General features: G+C 35.7%; 1 protein-coding gene across 1 annotated transcript; it reads right to left on the bottom strand.

Annotated features, from left to right (window-relative positions):
- Window positions 1-1,909: 1,909 nt before the first annotated feature.
- On the bottom strand, window positions 1,910-2,408 carry LOC145095570 (uncharacterized). The gene is made up of 2 exons (XM_079033421.1): window positions 2,123-2,408; window positions 1,910-2,040 (listed from the first exon to the last, which is right to left on the bottom strand). Exons 1-2 carry the CDS (start codon window positions 2,406-2,408, stop codon window positions 1,910-1,912), a joined length of 417 nt encoding a protein of 138 aa, XP_078889547.1.
- Window positions 2,409-21,340: the final 18,932 nt, after the last annotated feature.

The following is a 21,340-nucleotide window of genomic DNA, read 5'->3' as shown; positions in this document are numbered from 1 at the left end:
CGATGAAGAACTCGCAACGACCTTGGGAAGGGAAGTGAATGTCCCCTGGGAAGATACCTTGACCCAGTCAGCATTATCTAAGTATGTTGTTGGTGAAATATGCCTGAAACCTTTTGGCATGGTATTTTCAGGGAGAGATATGAAGGGGAAGCCCAAGAAATTTTTGTTCAAGGTCTCGAAAGTTGAAAGATATACTTCTTCGCAATATACGAATTTTATTGTTCGTATGAATAACTACAAGAAAAATAACGAAGGAGACAAGAGGGAGCTTAAGAAAGTGATTTCTTGGTATGGTGAAGTGCGAAAGACAATTCACTCAGCTGTTCAGAGGCTTATGGACTGAATAGCTTCGACTGTTTACAAAGGGGGAGATTGTAGAGTCTGTGTATTGTAAAAGTCGAAGTGGTTGTTTCCTTTTGGGTTTCGCATATTAGTTATTTTACTAAGTCACAGTTTTATGCGAAGTGTATTGTAATAGACTTAGTATATTTTTTGTACACTCAGGTTTCCTATAAATAGGGACTGGGGTTAGAAGTAGAGAGAACTTTTGAACTCGAGTATTCTTTCTGCTTAAAGCATTGTAATCAGTCTTCATCAATATAAGATCTGATTAATATCTACTCGTTGTGTTCTTACTTTTCAATCATTCAACCATAATTGCTTTCATAATCTCGATAACAATTCTCTTCAATTATAACCAAACAAACTTAAAATTAATGCATAAAACTTGAGATATGGAAGGAATGTACCATTTAAATGCTTGAATTTGTGATGTTTTCTTGAATTGTTCACTTCATCTTCAACCTTAAGAAAGCTTGAACTCTTTAGTGGTGGAATGCACAACTGGAGATAAAAGCTTCCAATTTCCTTCTAAAATACGTCCCAAGCTTGCTCTTCAAACCCTATACAAGAATTTAAAACTCAATACAAGAATCAATTCAAAATTTACAAATCAAAAACTAGGGTTTTTGAAGAAAAATCCGATTTTTACCCAATAATGGAGGAATTCGACCCAGATGATGAATGAGATTAAGTAGGAACTTAAAAATAACATAGATTGGAGTTTTAATGTTGGGTTAATTGAAGGAAATCGATACTTTGGTTAGGGTTTAAGAGGGTTCAACCGAAGATGGATTTAGAGGGGGAAGACGCACGCTTGTGAGGGTTAGAGATAAAAGGAAAATAAGAGCGTGACGTAGAGAGGATAAAACGCAAGGTGTCAATTTTGTTAGGCAGCCCCAAAACGCATGCCTCGTGAGTTTTTAGACATGCAAATTGACGCACGACTCGTGCTTGTGGCTCAAAACGCACGGTCATAAAATTGGATCATGCTTTTTTCTTAACCGTGTGTTTTTAATACATGCCCGTGTGAACTTTTTTTATTTGAGAATCTGCGATGTCGAGGCACCGTCTAGCTCTAGGTCGTGCATTTTTTGATTTAGTCTGTGCGTTTCGAGCATGCTCTGTGTGCTTCGTATCTGTTTCTTGTAATCCTCGATGACACGCACGGTCTAAGGCTTAGGTCGTGCAATTTTTGGACCTTACCCGTGCATTTTGCAAGTTTTCCCGTGCATAATTTTTTTTTTCTTTCAAAACCTCGAAGTCCATGCACGGGAAAAAAAACTAGGTCGTTTGTTTTATGCCTATCCCATGCGATTTTTGTACATGCCCATGCGTTTTCGTCTGTAATCCTAAATTTTTATTTTACTTTATTATTTTATTCAAAACCAATTTGCTCTCGAACCTTATATAAGAAAATTATTTTGCACTGACCCCCCGAAAAGACTCAAAAACATTGCAACACGGATGAAATAAAGTAAAAGAAAGAAAATGAAAAGAAATACTTCTGATTTGCCTCTCGGTTATTTACCCTTGTTTCAAGTCTTTGGCTCGACCTTGCCCATAGATTTTACTCGATGTAGTACGGGCATTCCAAGCTATCAACCTCCATGTCCTTCTCTTGGAAACCTTCATAAAAGACCTTTAACCTGTGACCATTAACTTTGAACATTTTTCCCATTTTGTTACTTTTAATCTCGACTCCACCATGATCATATACGTTAGTAACAATGAACATGTTAGTAACAAGGAAAAGGTCCCACCCAGCGGGACCGTAACTTACCGGAAAACCATTTAAGACAAGAGTCATCGAGTAATACCTTTTGACCAATCTCAAATGTCTTATGGGAGAGGTACTTATCATGGAATGCTTTGGTCTTGTCTTTATAGATGTGTGAGCTCTCGAATGCTTCATTTCTTATCTCCTCCAACTCTTGAACCTCTAAATTTCGGTGAACATCCGCTTCATCAATCTTCATGTTTAGCTTTTTGACAACCAAGAAAGCTTTATGCTCCAGTTGAACAGGAAGATGACAGGCTTTTCCAAACACAAGTCTATAAGGTGACATCCCAATTGGAGTTTTATATGCGGTTTGGTATGCCCAAATAGCATCTTCTAGTCTCAAACTCCATCTTTGCGATTTTTGTTCACTGTCTTCTCAAGTACAGACTTGATTTCTCTGTTTGACACTTTAGTTTGTCCATTTGTTTGCGGGTGATATGTTGTGGACAACCGATGTTGGACTCCATACTTCTTAAGAACTGATCCGAGATTTTGTTGCATAAGTGTGTGCCTCTATGACTAATAAAATATTTTGGAGTTCCAAACCTACATAACAAGTTAGCCTTGAAAAAATCTACAAGAACTTTAGCATCATCGGTTCTTGTTGCCTTTGCCTCTACCCATTTGGAAACATAATCAATGGCCCAAAGGATGTATAAGTTCCCAAAGGATGAAGGAAAAGAACCCATAAAATCAATACCCCATATATCAAATATTTCACAAACCAAGATGGGGTTCAAAGGCATTTGGTTTCGAGAACTCAAAGAACCGGTCATTTGACATCTCTCACAACTTTTGCAAAAAGTTTAAGAGTCATGAAAGAGTCGAGGCCAATAAAATCCATAATCTAATTTTTTTTTCTGGCGGTTCTTTGAGGACCGAAATGCCCTCCACAAGCATCACTATGAAAAAAGTTGAGTATGGATTGTACCTCATATTCTTCAACACATCTTCTTATTACCTGATTTGCATAATGTTTCCAAAGGTACGGTTCATCAAAAATGTATATTTTCACATCTTTCTTGATCTTATCTCTCAGTGACCTCATGAGATCGGGTGGGAACTTCCTTGTGACCATAAAATTGCATATATCTGCATACCAAGGTGGCGTCTGGATAGCAAACAAGTACTCGTCTGGGAATGTGTCATGAATGGGTGTCGCATCTTCGGGTTGAACTATTCGGCTCAAATGATTGGCGACCAGGTTCTCCTTCCCACTTTTATCTTTGATATCAATATCGAACTCTTGCAAAAGAAACGTCCATCATCTTAACTTCGGCTTCGAATCTTTCTTGGTAAGTAAGTGCTTTATAGATGCATGGTCTGAATACATTATCGTTTTAGTTCCAAGGAGGTATTGCCGGAACTTCTCTAATGCAAAAACAATAGCAAGCAACTTTTTTTCTGTTGTGGTGTAGTTGCTTTGTGCACTATCAAGGGTTTTGGACGCGTAGTAGATGACATGATGTGCCCGATCCACCTTTTGACCCAATACCGCCCGAACAGCCGTGTTGCTCACGTCACACATGATCTCACACAGGAGATCCTAATTATGTGGTTGGATGATTGGAGCGGAGGTGATAAATTCCTTCAAACGATCAAAAACATCCTTGCATGACTGAGTAAACTCAAATTCAGCGTCTTTTTGGAGTAGTTGACACATCGACACCGTAATCTTTGAGAAAACTTTTGATGAACCATCGATAGAAACCTGCATGACCAAGAAACAAACGAACTTCCCAAACATTTTTCGGGTAAGGAAGACTCTTGATAAAATATATCTTGGATTTGTCAACTTCCAAGCCTTTTGGGACACAATATGACCTAAAATCAATCCTTTTTCCACCATGAAATGACATTTTTCATAGTTAAGCACAAGATCTGTGTCAATGCACCTTTGTATATTTTTTGTTAGATTGCTTAAAAATTCATCAAATGAGTCTCTATAAATTGTGAAACCATCCATCAAGACTTCGATGATGTTTTCAACATATTCAGAAAAAATGCTCACTACGCATCTTTAAAATGTTGCGGGTGCATTGCACAGACCAAAAGGCATACGCCTATAAGCAAATGTGCCAAAGGGACAAGTGAAGGTGGTTTTCTCATGATCTTCCACGGCTACGGGAATTTGATAAAAACCCGAGAAACCATCTAAGCAACAGTAGTGAGATTTTCCCACTAATCTTTCTAACATTTGGTCAATGAACGGCAAGGGAAATGGTATTTTCTCGATGAGGCATTCAAATTTCTATAGTTAATAAAAACTCTCCACCCGTTTTGTACACGAGTTGGCACCAAATCTCCCTCAGAATTCTTGACAACTGTGACCCTGATTTTTTTCGGGACAACCTGAACGAGGCTCACCCATTTACTATCAGAGATGGGGTAAATCATGTTGGGTTTTGTGTACTATAACACTCCTATGGTGCACATACAACCCTAATAGCTTTAGATCTAAGTTTTATCTAGTTATACATGTAATAAAATTTCCAAAGCATGAAGCCTACAACTAGCATACAATTTTGATACATGAATCATAAAACTAGTTAGAATAATACCTCTTAATTGTAGCTTGTAGTTTGGCCTTTCAAGAGCTTAGCACCTCAACTGTGATGCCTCAAATGGTTCACAAACACCATGAACAAAAGAGGACTTTGAAAGAGAGGCTAGACACACTCAAATCGGTTATGATTCTCTTAGAATACATAGGTATCAATTTTGGCTAACGGATAACACATATATATTGTAGGATTCCAAGAGTCATGGGTAAACCCTAATTCATACAATTGGGCTATGATCCATATCTCATAAGGGCTAACTCTTCATGGATACTAAACTTATCCCATCATGGATCAATAGCCCAAACAATATATATCACTGATTTACATAATCAGTCACCGTTAATTTAATTAGTCTCTTTTGATCACTAAATTAATTCCAAATGAATTCTTAATCAATAATAAGTAGATATTATGATTTCTCAATTAATATATTATACTTATAATATATTAACAAATCATAAATAGCCTTTTTTTCAAATATACATCCTGTCAGCTTGTTCTGGGGAAGGCAACCCAAATGGACCATGTTACTCTTGGGTCAAGTACATACCAATTATATTTATAGGCTTAGACACCTAATCCAACAGTCTCCCACTTGGATAAGTCTAATAATTATTATTGCAAGTACGACTCCGAAATCCCGACTAGCAATCGTAGCTCTCAAAAGCCGTTGTCGAACTCTGACCTAGTCAAAGGACGAGTCCATTAGATAAGGGATCATATATTCCTCCATTCTAGATATCGTATGGACTGAGACATGGATTATAATCATTCTCTCTGTCCATGTATTGTTTCCTGATTTCCGATTTATGATGACCGACTAATTGAACAAATCAAATCAGTCCAGGCTTGGCCAAGCACTTAGTGTTGTCATCACTAAATCATCGAGGGGACCGCAAATATCTCTTTTATCCCACATTGGGTAAAAGGAATGGATAAACTTTGACTCAAATAATTGCTTTTACTTACTCATCAAATCACACACAACAATATGTTTTTATAACACCAAGTTACTGGTGCGTTTACATATGTCAATGTGCAACCGACTTGTAAACTACAACTCACATGTCTTGGTTTCAAGAATATAAGATATTATTGTCTCACAATCACTCATGATAAAATCCATGAAGTGATTCAGATGAGCATGGGTTTAATCCAATACTCGAACCTTATTCCAGAAGTACTCATGAACACTGCAACAAACTTGTTCTATGTCTAAAACACTTCAGATAGTCTACAGACGGATTCATGACAGTCTTTCCTCAATACCTACTTCCAAAGTATGATCGAATGTGGATAGTTTGGATAACCTAGTTACTCAGGAATTCAAAACATGGAAAGTGAAGCACAAGAATAATCGAATCTAATATGGTCTCAGAACTTTTGAATATAAATAAAACACCTTTTATTTAATCACCATATTGATTACACATTATTCATTGTATAATGTTTCGATTAATCAACTTAATACTTGAATTAAAACAATAGTTATCCCATGCTCCAAGCATGCACGGTATGTTTACCTATGGTCCTTACTTTGTGAAATAGATCAATTGTAATCATTTCCAATGACACTCATTTCACAATTCCAAATCCTTATCATAAGTGTAAGAATACCAAGTCCTTGTCACTTGTTGTAATCTGTTAGATTCCAAGCTTATATGCAGTGATCCTTTTGTAATGACTATGTACACAAGTCACAGAGACTTTGCCAATTACAAAACTTTCCATTGGAGATTGTTACAAGACAATTCCATAAATACGAAGTCTCATAATCAAAGTACATTCCTTTGAACATCCTTCTTGCATAAAAGTTTCTAACTTACTCATAGATTCTTAATATCCAACTCCCATTATGGAACCTTTTCCATAATTTCCATATGACTATCCAATCTTAATAGAATCCTATCTATTCAGAATTATATTAATATGGTTCATTCCTTACTATACTTCCAATTGCCTACAAGTGACCAATCCTTAGCGAACCTTGGATTGTCCTTAGCAATTGTTTAACAACTTCATTCATATCCGGTTCTAGTCCTTTTTCCCTCTTAATGTCCTATGTCACACCCCAAAACCGGAACGGTGGAAACGTTCTGGGGTGGATGACGTCATGTCAAGTATCACAACATATGCAGTATAGTAATCAAAGTACAACAACCATTGCATTAATAGTAATAATTTTACATAGGTTACATTTCATAGCAACATCAAAGTAAATACAGAACATAACATAGATGCAGCTCAGTTCTAGGCTGACTTCGCAAAAGCTCCCAGGATGTACCTGTCTATCGATGACCTGAGGATACAAGTTATTTTGAAAGCGAGTATCAACATTTTTATAATGCTGGTGAATTCATAAGTATTTAGTGTCATTTGTATAAATACACAATTTTATTTGAAATAACTTTATGACAGATAGTAGTTTAGAATCTACGGTGTATTAGCGTTCTTTCCATAAAATCCTATATTTTCTAAATAATAGTAGTCTTCTACCAAGACTTGACAGATTTATGTTTTAAGAGTAATTTTCCCCAAAATACTATCATTACCAAAATACGGTTTTGACCTTAAAGGAATTATTAGAGAATCACAAGTAAAATACTAGGGAAAATAACATATACCTCAGCAGTAATACTGCTTACTAAGGCAAATGAAAACATAGACTCCAGGAGAGTATCGAATGAATGATACGCCTGGCTCAGTCTATCACAAGGAAATACAGACTCTAGACAGTATCGAATGAACGATACAGCTAGCAAAGTCTAAAACAAGGAAATACAAACTCCAGACAGTATCGAATGAACGATACAACTAGCAAAGTCTAAAACAAGGAAATACAGACTCCAGACAGTATCGAATGAACGATACAGCTAGCAAAGTCTAAAATATCCGGTAATCCTAAGTGGGTTGGTTTAATGGTTTATAACGTGACCTAGTATATAGCTAGGAAAATAGGTCAAGATGGTTTCAAAAATACTGTGATAATTCTTGTTACCTTAAAGCCATGAATTATAAGGTAAACATAAAGATACTCGTAACCATACTGATTGACAATCGAATACTTGATGACCTGCTGGCGTCGGAATGAATGTGACATTTGTCACCCCTTGGCTTGATTGGCCGAGACTGTAGCTAGCAGTCAGGGTGTGGGAGTGTCTGTCCCGTATAGATCTATACACACAATGCCCGCTCTCCCTCCAGGAGACTCTGGTTACCAACTTGACAACGGTGGAATCCATGTCCCGAGGATGTATCTCGTATTTTGAATTCAATTATAAGTATTGGAATAATGATATAGACTCACGAATGAACTGACTCCTTTGTAATTCTCCGTACTAGAAAGCGTAAATAGAAATCTCCTAACTATTCCTATAATAGTTACTAATGTTTCAGGTATATGATTGGTGAATGGAAGGATGCCCTTGCTACCCAAGGGAAACGAACTGGTTGATGGAAACCTTTATGTCTATACATGTATACATGATATATAATTAATAATTAAACGACCTTCGGACGGATAACCGATACCCACCAGACCACATCCCAACAAGGAAAAGGAAATAGGGCGAACTAGCCGTTCTAAGTCCTTTAAACATTATTTATATAACTATACAAATATAGGCATGCATTTAACGAAATAAAAGCATAGAAGACACTATGGTAAAACCTTTGGAAAATCCTTACAAATAAGAATTTATGACTCGATCTCAGTTTATAAAACAAGCTTTTGAAAATGATTTGATAAAATAGTTGAAGTGAAGAAAACCTTTGGAAAGCCTTTAACAAGATATTACGACTTGATGTCTCTTTAGTAAACAAGCTTTGAAAAACTTTGGATAACCTTTTAATAATTTAAAAAGGGATATTCCTACTTTAACAAGATTCGAAAACATGATTTGGAAATCTTAAGCTGGATAAAGCAGTTTAATATACAAAAATCTATTTTGCTATACAGTTATTAATCACATGTGATTTATCTAATAACTGTACAGTTCAACTTGTATTCCCCCCTATAAAAGCAATTAAAATCATTTAAAAGGTTGTTTCAGGGGTAAACAATTGAGTTTATAGACATAAACAATTGAGTTTATGGACGTAAACAATTGAGTTTATGGACGTAAACTCATGTTTGTCCATTCTTCATGTGTTTTGGTGGTTGTAGGCTAAGCATGCAAAGTTCTAGACCCAAATACAAGCCATACAATATGTTAAAAGCATTTAAACACCCTTTTGGAGGTGTTTATGGTTTTAGGAGATCCCCAAACCGTAAACTCATGTTTACCCTCTTAAATTCATGTTTTCGGGTTCTTAGATCATTCATGCAAGTCCCTAGGCCATTTGCTAAGCATTGGAAAGGTTTTGGGAGAGTTTTTTGGGCATCAAAACCCTCTTTTAAGGTGTTTACGATTTTGGGATGTTCCCAAATCGTAAACTCTTGTTCATGGGGTTTTTGGATGATTAAGCCACGAATTTGCAAGTGTGATAAGCTAAACAACAAGCTAGGAAGGTTAACTTACCGTTTTGAAGCTCGAAGGGGCGATTTTTGACCAAAACCTGATTTGTAGAGAGAGAAAGTAGAGAGAGGAGGCTCCTAAGGTGTTAAAAGGTTGGAATGAAACCCACTCAACCCTTATATAGGGTTGAGTTTACAGCCTGGGTAGGGTCAACCCAACACCAACCGCAAACGGGGTTTTTCACGACTTTCGTTAAACACGACAATTTTTAAATTATACCTCCTTATTTTTGGTTCGCTTGACGGATATTATTTAAAATATTCCAACGGGCTTAAATCCGGCCAAAATATTTTGAAATAAATGTGGCAAATTTTTGGTTTGCTTAAATGCGGAGACGAAACAATTGGAAATTTCGGGCTGTCACATCCTAGGCATTTGGAAAATTAGAATAGGAGAATATTATAGCACATGCAATCGATCCTATATCCGAAGCATATGGGACATGATTCATAATGTCTTACATAAAGACCTGATACTTTACCAGTCTCTTGCTATAACATTTCCATATATAGAATTTCCTTATGTCGAATCTTTTCAACATAACATTCATATATGTCCTTGACTAAATTTAGTTAAAATCTCAATCTACACTTTTAGAATTGAAATGAAATATAAGTTCCTCTCCCTTAATTATAGCAAAACAACTTTTCAACCCCTGCAACTTTGCGAATTGAAACCTTTGTTTTCTATAATTAACATCGCTAACTCGCAACACTTATCATAATAATTATGCTCCCACTAGCATAATAATTATTAATTATTATCTTACTAGCATAACACTTATGCTCCCACTAGCTTTGACATGTACTCAAAAATCAGTTGGACTTCTAGAAATCAATACTTATTGACTTTCTTACCAAAGTTTAGATTTCTGATACAAGATGCTTCGATAAGCCTTTATCTAAGCTCATACACCTTTTATTAGAAAGCTGATATGTGTGTCTAAACTATTCATAACTTACAACAATAAGTTTCGAATGTTCAAACTATTTGCCATTTCTCACAATTCGAACTATGAAGAGGGATGTCGTAATCATAATCAAATTTGAGAATGCAAATATCACAATTGTTATCTCCTTAAAATCTACTTAGTGAAAGCGTTTCCTCACAATCATTTTCATGAATTAGAGAGAAACCTTATGACACTTAGATTTTATGGTGTATGTGTTCCTATCAATGCAAATTTGTTATAACCATAATCACAAGACAAGGTTAGTGACAAATCCAAACCCATATGGACTGAACTTGTTCAATCTTAATTTCTTGCCACCTGACAGCACAAGGGCCTACCACTGCTTCCAAGTTGTTATGTAAACAATTGAGCACTCATAGAACTCACATGCATGGTCACCTTCAACTGGAATGGGCACGAAAACAAGAATATGTCAACACAATAGGTTAAAACCTCAAGTCGTGGGCTAGTTATTGATAATAGGTTTATTCTTGATTAGTTCTTGAAGCTTTTCAAGATCTTTAAGACTCACACTGACCTCTTGACATATAAGACTCTCTTTGTCAAGAAACATTACTTGACAAATAAATATTCAAGAGTTAGTGTGGTTTCTTATCAAGACAAAACACTTCACACAATCGGTCTTAATTGATCTTTGTCTTGTCCAAGACATCACAACTTACCAAATTCAAATGTACAAGAGTAAGAAACATTTTACTCTACATTTGATAAGTGTTATAAACATTTCTTAAGATTATGTCACTCAAGGAACAATCTTAGAGTATGACTCTAAGACTTGATTTTGGAACGAAGTATGATTCACCTTAATTGATTTAACCATTTCAAACATTCTTGATTCCTCTTCTTAGCCATACAAGTGCACTAAGGTGTCCTTAGAGGATCAATTGTGATATGGTTTTCATAATCATTAATATGATCATAAAACACGATACTAAAGTACTCTTCTTTCCTTTCAGATTGGAGAAACTTTTATCTTTCTGCCTAATTTGATTCTTCATATTCGTTCTGCTATCTATTGAAACTTTTTCAACGATTCAGAATTATACTTAATTTGTAAGTATAACCATATTTACTAAACTTTAGTAAATCATAATGAATAGCCTTATTGTTCTTCGTGGTGAACCTGACCAGTGCACAACCAAGTGTACCCGATCCCGTAGTCCTTCACTTGACTCACATATACATGTGAACAAGGAGTTAGTCTTAATTTTCCAAAGACGAAAATTCTCATTCATCATACAATACAAGTTGCACGATTTCAAGTTTCTATCCAATTGAAACTTGGGTGATGAGAATCTTTCCTTATTTGGTAAATTTTGACACTACTACCAACGAAAGAATCAAATCCATATTGCAAAAAATAGAAAAATACAAACATCAATTTTCACAAATGTCATTGCAAGGAAATATAAATAAGATAAAATCAAATTTTTATTCTATATTTATAAAATGTGGAAAACCTTTCCTTACAATGCAAGTACATATGAAAACTATGTTTCTAAATATTCCTAAGCAATCTATCATAACTCCTAGCATCTACTCAAAAATCCGATCATCGAACCATAAGATCGAAATCCATCTCTTCGCGATCAGACTCAACATGCTTTTCCTTTAAGATTCCTTTGATCCTACAAAACATCAAAATGTAATCTTATCACATCATGTATTAAGAATCTACAAATAGGAACTTAATAGAGTTAGAGAGTTGACTTACCTGAAGCAGAGTCAAACTTTTTGACTTTACCATCCTTATGGTCCTTTAGGTAGATACAGCAGTTTCGCAACCAATGCCCCTTCTCTTAGTAATAGAAACAAACAAACTCTATCGGAATGATACATGGGAAAATCACAAACTTTGCTTTTCTCTTTGATTCTTTCCCATTGGGATGAGAAGACTTTTCTGGACTTCCAATGTTGCCATTGCAATGTCCATGGAAGTTTGGTAAGTAGATCTTCCAATCAAATTTGTTTTACTAGTACGCCAAAATATTGCTGATTCGGAAACAATTAACAAGTAGGTAAGATCGATAAGGGACATGTCGCGGACTGTCATATAGTAGTCTTTAACAAACTGACTATACGACTTGGGAAGTGACTGAAGAACCAAGTCAACAACCAAATTCCTTGACACAATGACTCCTAACATTCTCAGCCTATCAATGTGTGACTTCATCTCCAAGACATGTGTACACACAGACCTTCCATCTTCGTGTTTGTTAGTCAATAGGGCTTGAGTGACCTTGAACTTTTCAAGTCTTTGTAGGTCAAGGAGAACTATTGGAGGAGCCGGAGGAATTGAAGTTCCACTACAACATGAAGAAGGGATTAATCTTTCACCTTGATTGTCTTGTGGAATATCATCTTCATAAGGAAAGCTTTTTCCATAAGATTCAGGAAGACCATAGTTTTCTGACCTAGACATCTATAATGGGAGAATATTCAAGTTAGTTGATTTAAGTCCTTAATATAACATACAAATGAAATATTAAGGCTAGGATCCAACACAATATTCTACAATTCGAAAGAGGGATGTTGTAATCCAATTGTAAAATATTTGAAGGTAGGTAAATGACGATTTACCAATTTCCACCATGAAAAACGAAGTTGATTATTAAGTTTTAAATGAATTGAAATTCATAGATTCTTTTGAGATTCATTGAACTTTTCAATGGCATGTTTAATCTCGATTATGCCCTTCAATTTTATGACTGGGATGCCGAGGATCACAAACAAGGTGTGAATAATCATCCAAATTAGCTTGGTACACTTAATGTTACAAATCATTCAATCAATGTGCCGGTTAACCACACACGCTCCATTGATCCATGATTAACATCAAGTTACCCTTTGCCACACATTGTCAGTCCCAAATTAGTGTGTCGGTTAACCACACACGCTCCATTAACGACTTAACAAGGTGCAAAGTGCAATTTCATGGGTTAGCACCAAATTCACATTTTTCCTAAGTAACTAAGATTGGGAATTTATAAGTGTTTAGTTACTTGGTATTTTCATTATACTTTTAATGAGAATTAATGTCCTATCGTACCCGTTCGGGTAACGACCCTCCACCAGTCAAGGAAGTGGTGGGTGAGAGTGGACACACATTAAACCACCATTTTATAGGCAGTAACCTTATACCCACCTTATAGACCAGCTTCGTGAATGAGGTCTACTAACAGTAAGACTAACTTTTTACTTATACATATAATGTATTAAACTTTTTAATTTTATATAGTATAAAGGTGTATTTACACATTTAAAATACTTGGTGGTTTAATCTATTAATAAATTATACTCTTAATTTAATTAATCTTAAAGCATGTTCTATTGGATTTATTAAACTTCTATCTTAATTAAACACTTTAATTAATTTAATAAAGTCTATAAGATGTAATTGAACTATTCAAGGCATCTAGGTTATTAAAAATTCAAAATTAAAACTATTTAATTAATTTTTAAGTTATGAACCCAAGAGATGAATCTTTTTGAAACCTTTCAATTACTAGATGTTTTGGAATTCAATATTACAAATTAAAACATTTAATTAAAGTTTTCAAATTCCAAAACTTGAGGGCAAGTTTTGTAACTCTTGAAAACCTTTTCATTTCCATAACTTATGAGCTTAATGTCATTTTAATGGATGAGACCTTTCATATTACATAACTTGAGGACAAGTTATGGAAGTCATTAAAAAACATTTAGATCAATTTTAATAAATAGAATTATCATATAATCTAGGATTGATCTAATTTAACTCATAAGGCAAGATAATTCATATCAACAATTTACAAGTAACTTTGTTTATCATATAACCAACAATTATCTTAAAACTTGGACAATTATCTTTTTATTAGATGAGTATAATCACTACCATATAAGAAAAAAACAGATTTTATGATGCAAAACAGTTTGTGGTAGTGATCCTAATCCAATATAGGCCAAAAAACCTGAAAATCTGCCATCTGCCAGTGTAACTCGTCAAGCCAGGCTTTGGACTCATCGAGTTCATCATGAACTCGTCGAGTTCATTTGTGGACTCGGAGAGTTCAGCCTGGCAGAAGGTTTTTTTTTCAGTTTTTTTCAACTTTGAACAATTTCCAAATGCAACTATATAATAGAAAACTACCCATGACTCTGATACCATTGTTGGGTTTTGTGTACTATAACACTCCTATTGTGCACATACAACCCTAATAGCTTTGGATCTAAGTTTTATCTAGTTATACATGCAATAAAATTTCCAAAGAATGAAGCCTACAACTAGCATACAATTTTGGTACATGAATCATAAAACTAGTTACAATAATACCTCTTAATTGTAGCTTGTAGTTTTGGCCTTTCAAGAGCTTAGCACCTTAAGTGTGATGCCTCAAATGGTTCACAAACACCATGAACAAAGGAGGACTTTGAGAGAGAGGCTAGACACACTCAAATTGGTTATGATTCTATTAGAATACATAGGTATCGATTTTGGCTAAGTGATAACACATATATAGTGTAGGATTCCAAGAGTCATGGGTAAACCCTAATCCATACACTTGGGTTATGATCCATATCTCATGTGGGCTAACTCTTCATGGATACATACATAAACTTACCCCATCATGGATCAATAACCCAAACAATATATATCACCGATTTACATAATCAGTCCCCGTTAATTTAATTAGTCTCTTTTGATAACTAAATTAATTCCAAATTAATTATTGATCAATACTAATTAAATATTATGATTTCTCAATTAATATATTATACTTATAATATATTAGAAAATCATAAATAGCCTATTTCTCAAATATCCATCCTGTCAGATTGTTCTGGTGAAGGCAACCCAAATAGACCATGCTACTCTCCAGTCAAGTACATACCAATTATAGTTATGGGCTTAGACACCTAATCCAACAGATCATACTTGCATCCAAAAGCTTCATGATTTCTTTATTTACTACCTCCATCATGGGTGGTTTTAATCTTGTTTGTGCCTCTCGGGTTGGTTTGAAGTCTTTCTCCATGAGAATCTTGTGCATGCATAATGAGGGACTTAACCCCTTTATGTCGGCAATTGTCCACCCAATAGCCTTCTTATACTTTTTCATTCAAGTCACCAACTCATCTTCTTCTGCAATGGACGTCTTGTTGTAGATAACGACATGCAAAGTCTTCTCTTCTCCAAGGTATGTATACTTCAAATGATCTGGAAGAGTCTTTAGTTTTAGCTTAGGTGCTTGCACAATAGAAGGAAAAAGTTTTGTGTTAGAAATGGGCAATTTCACATTGGTATTTTCATACCTCATTTTCTTCCTTTCTTCTATGAATTCCACAATTTCCAACAAATCTTCATCTAACTTGAAATTTTCTGCAATCTCTTTGACTGAATTGTTATCAAAATTCATGCTTAAAACTAACTCCAACGAATCACGGTTAGTCAACTCAAAACACTTTTGAGTCAAAGGTTGGATTATATCAACAAAATTTATACAATGAACATCACTTTGGTACCTCAGTGCTTCATAGATATTGAAGTTGATGACCTCCCCATAGAATTCCATAAACAATGTACCACTATGGACATCAATTTTGGTTCTTGTTGTTTTTAAGAAACATCTGCCTAAAAGTATGGAAATCGAGGTTGGGTAGTCATCATCTCCCATATCAAGCACATAAAAATATGTTGGAAAGACAAGTTCATTAACTTGCACTAGAACATCCTCTAATACACCTTTTAGGTGCACTATAGAACGATCTGCAAGTTGGATAATCACCCCGATTTTTGTTAAAGTGCCTATGCTAATAGATTTATAAACAAAATATGGTAAAACATTAATTGAAGCTCCTAAATCTAGCATAGCACTGGGGACATAAAGGTTTTCTAATTTACAAGGAACAATCAAAACACTCGGATCCTTGCATTTTGAGGGCATCCTTTTCTGCAAAACTACAGAAACATTTTCACTTACTTTCACTATCTCATTACCTTGCAGATTCTTTTTGATGTGTAAATTTCCTTAAGGAACTTAGCATATCTAGCTACATGTTTGATCGCGTATAAGAGATGGATGTTAACTTTAACTTTCCAGAACATTGCCATGATTTCACTATCTTCTCTATCTTTTTTATTGTTGCTCAATCTTGATGGAAAAGGTGGTGGTGTGATCTTTGCTTCTTTCTCTTACGACTTCTTTTTCTCCACCATTATTTCTTTCTTTTTATCTTTCTTTGGTGGTTCTTCTATCACCAACTCCTCTTTTACTTCTTCTTCGGGCACCTTTGGGTAATCATATTTCCTTCCACTCCTCAAGATAATTCCACAAGCATTATGCTTTGGGTTCTTTTCGATTTGAGGAGGCAACTTTCCTTGATTCTCCATTTTCTCACCGATTGAGAAAGTTGTGTCATTTGTTGCTCAACATTCTTGATGCTTGCTGAAAACTTTGAGTGCTAGTGGCAAGGCTTTTAACTATCTCTTCTAAGGACATGTTTGAGGATCCGGCTTGTTGAGGAAGAGGTTGCGGTTCCCTCGGTTGGTAATTGTTGGGTTTTGAGAATTCTAACACTCCTAAGGTGTACATGCAACCCTAAATACCTTGGATCTATTTTTTATCTATTATACATGCAAACTTTGATCTTTCTAAGGTATTACCCTAACTAGAATAAAAAACTTTGATACTTGGGTAATAAAATAAGTTAGATGACATACCTTTTCTTGTAGCTTGTTGCTTGGAGCTTAAAGAGTTTAGTGCCCCAAGTGTTTCACCTCAAATGGAATCACACAACACCACCAATAAATGGAGGAACTTGAGAAGAGGTCACTTGCACTTCATAAAATCGGCTTACCCTCTTGTGTTTCCACTAGTCACTCCTTAGTGATCACTTAAGTGCCAATTTCATGAGCTAGAGGGGTTCTTATATAGTGTGGAAAACTAGGGTTACACCATGTAAACCCTAATGACTTTCCATATCCCCCATGTTCCATGGGTTAAAACCTCCATGGAGTATCCATGGGTTACCACATGGGTTTAGCCCAACATAAAGAACTATGGATCATAAGCCCACTTTATAAGAATGAATGATTTACCAAATCAACCCCTTATATTTATTTAGTCTCTTTTAATCACAAAATTAATTCCAAATCAATTCTTGATCAATACTAATTAAATAATATGATTTCATATTAATATATTAGAACTTATAATATATTAATAAACCATAAATAACCTCTTCTCAATTATCCATCCTTCAGATTGTTCCGGTGCCATGCAACCCAAATGGACCATGCTACTCTTGGGTCAAGTACATAACAATTATAGTTATGGACTTACACTAATCCAACCGTAATTTTGTTATGGAAATGGCGGCCTTGCTTGGTAATGGGGTGGTTTTCTTTGTTGATAGCCCATGTTTTGGTTGTTGTTCCACCCTTGATTGTCGCGGGGTTGATCATAAGCTCTTTGATTGTTTCCGGAATAGCCTCCCATAGTATTTGCTTATTTATATTCTTCTTCTTGCAATTAAGGACACATATCAGTCGGGTGTCCCACTTGAGTGCAAATACCACAATGACGAGGTATGGATTGCACACATTTGTCCTTAGCAAACATCATTACCACCTTAGTCAACTCGGATAGTTAAGTTTCAATTTGAGGAGTGTGCACCTCTTTTACACCTCGGGGTGCATCCGTGTACCAATCTTCATCTTGAATCGTATGCTTTGAATCCTCCGCCATGTTTTTTATGAGATCCCAAATCTCAGTTGGGGTCTTATTGGTCAAAGATCCTCCACTTGAAGCATTAAGAAGTCTTCTTTCCCAAGGATTCATGCCATAAATGAAGTATTGGAGGATTTGATATTCACTAATACCATGCTTTGGGCAATGGGCACAAAGCTTTTTGAGCCTCTCCCAATATGTATGAAAGGCTTCTCTCTTGTGTTGTTTGATACCAATTATCTCTCTTCTTAGGGCCGAGGCTTTCATTTATGGGAAATATTTGTCTAAAAAGAGGCGTGCAAGGTCTACCCATGTGTTGACCATCCTCGGTGGAAGGTCATAAAGCCAATCTTTTTCTAAGTCTTACACTACAAAGGGGAATGCCCTAAGCTTGATTTGGAACTCTGTGACATTGTGTGGTTTCATGTCAACACACACAACATGGAACTCTGTGAGGAACTTGTGAGGCTCTTCATTTTCTAGGCCTCTAAAGGTTGGGAGTAAGTGGATGAGTCTGGTTTTTAGTTCAAGGTTTGTGGCTGCCAGATATGTGATGCAAAGAGGTTTTTGAGTAATCTCTCGCCTCGCCCATTGGTGAAGGGTTTTTTTTGGGTGGTGGATTTGGAGGACCTTGATTCCATCCATGGTTGTCTCTCATGGTATGAGTAGGAATTGAGGTTTCCGTGGGTGTGGAGTTTGAAATGTTATGAATAGGTGAAGAGGGTGGAGTGGTACTTATGGATGAGGATGGTTGAGGTGAGAGTGAGAGGGTTTCTATTTCGGTTTCTGACACACTTGAGAGGGGTATGTCCTCCCAAAAGTAAATCATCGGAGGGGTATATGAAGAAGAAGTCTTGGAACCCAGTTGCCTCTTACGAAGCTTGGCTTGTTTCCGTAACCTCTTTTCAATGTTCTCTATCTCCAATTCAATTGGCAATGGTGTACCTGTACGAAAAGATCTAGGAATAAAAAATTAGTAACACCGTGTCCCCATCAACTTTGTTAGACGTGTCAAACCCAAAAAATAATAGGGGTACAATAAACTCCAAATACACTGCTTTAATGTACTTAAAAGTAGTACAAGGCAATCAGGGTCGAACCATAGAGACACGGGATAAAAGTATATACCTCTTTGCGCAAGGTACTTTGATCACAAAGGGGGTTTGTTTGCAAAAATAAAATAATAAAATAACAGTCTACTTTAAAAACATGCAGAAAATGAAATAAACTTGTAAACAATTCGATTGAATGGTTCTAGTTCTAGTTCTTAATGTTGTTGTTCAACTTGATTATAACTTGATGTAATTCATGATTGGTATTTTAAGTTGGTATTGAAAGATATTAACACACTCTAATACCTCTCACTTGCCAAATTATCTAACCAAAACATGTTCTTTGACTACACCTAGCTTTACTAATTCAACCTAAACATGCTCTTAGATTATATTGAAAAAATGCATTAAGTTTTGTACAAGCTTCCCAACAATGTCCATTTCTTCTCATATGCTCGGAAGTGTGAAAACATGTGATATATGTTTTACAATAAGAAACTTATTGTTTGTTACCAATTATTAACTTAATAGAACGATTAGGCGCCCAAAAACTTAATTAACTACACAAAAATTCAATTCATAAAAGTGGCCAATCAAACACAAATCAAATTCAAGTGTTCTAGTTTAAACAAAAACATAATCATTAGAATAGAATCGCAAATCAATCATCAACTTATATGCTTCAAGTCAAGCAATCAACATGTTTTGAACAAGGACTAGAAATTAAGATTTCTTATGTTGGATAATTATGGGACCACTTCATAAATATGTACGACATATTATTAAATCCAATTATTATGGTAAGAATATAAATTATTGATGGACCGATTTATAGAATATTAAAATACCTTGTGGGTTGAGCTCCCGGTTTGACTCAAGATCCTCAAGATCCCTTCCTTCTCTCACATTAGGGTATATCTCCATCTATATATACATGTGATGAGGAGCAATCAAAACATATGAAATACCCATGAAAATTCATTTAGGGTTTGCTGAGGGATTCTAGAGAGAGCTCTTGAGATCAACTGGAAAACCCAACCCTAGTTCCTCAGATCCGAAGATTATAATGAAATCAGGTATATAATCGTTATTTATTGTTTAAGTTTTCTTTTAATCAGATTTGAGTTTAAAGATTCAAAGTTCATGCTTCCACATTTATGTTTTTGGTTATCAAAATAACCAACAATTGGTATCAGAGCCGACTTGAATTCGTTATCAGAAATTTTGGGATGGTTTTAGTTCATTTGATCTTTCAACTGAAACATATCTGGATGTATATGTTTAATCTTCTTTCTTTATCAGGATTTCTTGTTTGACTCGGTCGTATGAGATTGTGATTTGTGTGTATTATATATCCAATTTTCTGTTATATGTATTGAAAAATCACGACAATAAGAGATCAAGAACTATCCTTCGTATTTTCTATTTACTTTTAACACAAGGACCGGTTAATGTTTGTGAAGTAATTGTTTTGACAACTTAGGAAATAATGTGTTGTATATTGATTCTTCTACTAGCCTAGATAAAGCATCATTGTGGCATTGTCGTCTTGGACATGTAAACAAGAAACGCATAGGCCAACTCCAAAAGTGTGGAGTCTTGGAGTCATTCGACCTTCAATCGGATGATAGTTGTGAATCTTGTCTACTTGGAAAGATGACAAAATCACCCTTCACTGGAACTTGTGAAAGGGGTGAGGGTTTGTTGGACCTAATACATACTGATGGATGTGCGCCATTCAAAACCGCCACAAGGGATGCTAATCGGTATTATGTGACTTTTATTGATGATTTTAGTAGATATGGGTATGTCTACTTAATCAAACATAAGTCAGAAACCTTTGAAAGGTTTAAGGAATTCAAACAGGAAGTAGAAAATCAATTGGGCAGGAACATTAAGATGCTTCGATCCGATCGAGGTGGTGAGTATCTTAGTACCGAGTTCCTTAACTATCTTAAGGAGTGTGGGATTGTCTCACAATTGACTCCTCCCAGGACACCACAGCTGAATGGTGTAGTTGAGAGGCGTAATCGAACCTTGTTAGACATGGTTCGCTCTATGATGAGTCGAGCTTCGCTACCAATCTCTTTTTGGGGGTATGCCTTAGAGACTGCCGCCCATATCCTTAATCTAGTCCCTACAAAGAAGGTTACCAAAACACCTCATGAGATGTGGACTGGGAAGGTTCCCAATTTAGACCACATCAAGATTTGGGGTTGCGAGGCTTTCGTGAGGCGTAAAACTCATGATAAGCTCGAACCCCGAAGTGAAAGGTGTATTTTCATCGGCTACCCACAGAAATCCTTCGGTTACCTCTTCTACAGACCCAGTGAGAATGTGGTCTTTGTAGCAAGAAGAGGGGTCTTTCGTGAGAGAGAATTTCTAAGCCAAGGAGACAGTGGG

This window comes from Lactuca serriola, chromosome 3 (genome assembly GCF_051521515.1).
Source record: "Lactuca serriola cultivar US96UC23 chromosome 3, Lser_US96UC23_V15, whole genome shotgun sequence".
NCBI lineage: Eukaryota > Viridiplantae > Streptophyta > Magnoliopsida > Asterales > Asteraceae > Lactuca > Lactuca serriola.
This window is presented reverse-complemented; position numbering and strand designations above follow the sequence as displayed.

What these genes read in the sequence shown, in the direction of transcription:
- LOC145095570 (XM_079033421.1), bottom strand. Translation starts at nt 2,408, where the DNA reads ATGTCACCTTATAGACTTGTGTTTGGAAAAGCCTGTCATCTTCCTGTT. An exon ending in TTGTCTTAAATGGTTTTCCG is followed by an intron (nt 2,041 to 2,122) that starts GTAAGTTACGGT and finishes ATCATGGTGGAG; the next exon opens with TCGAGATTAAAAGTAACAAA.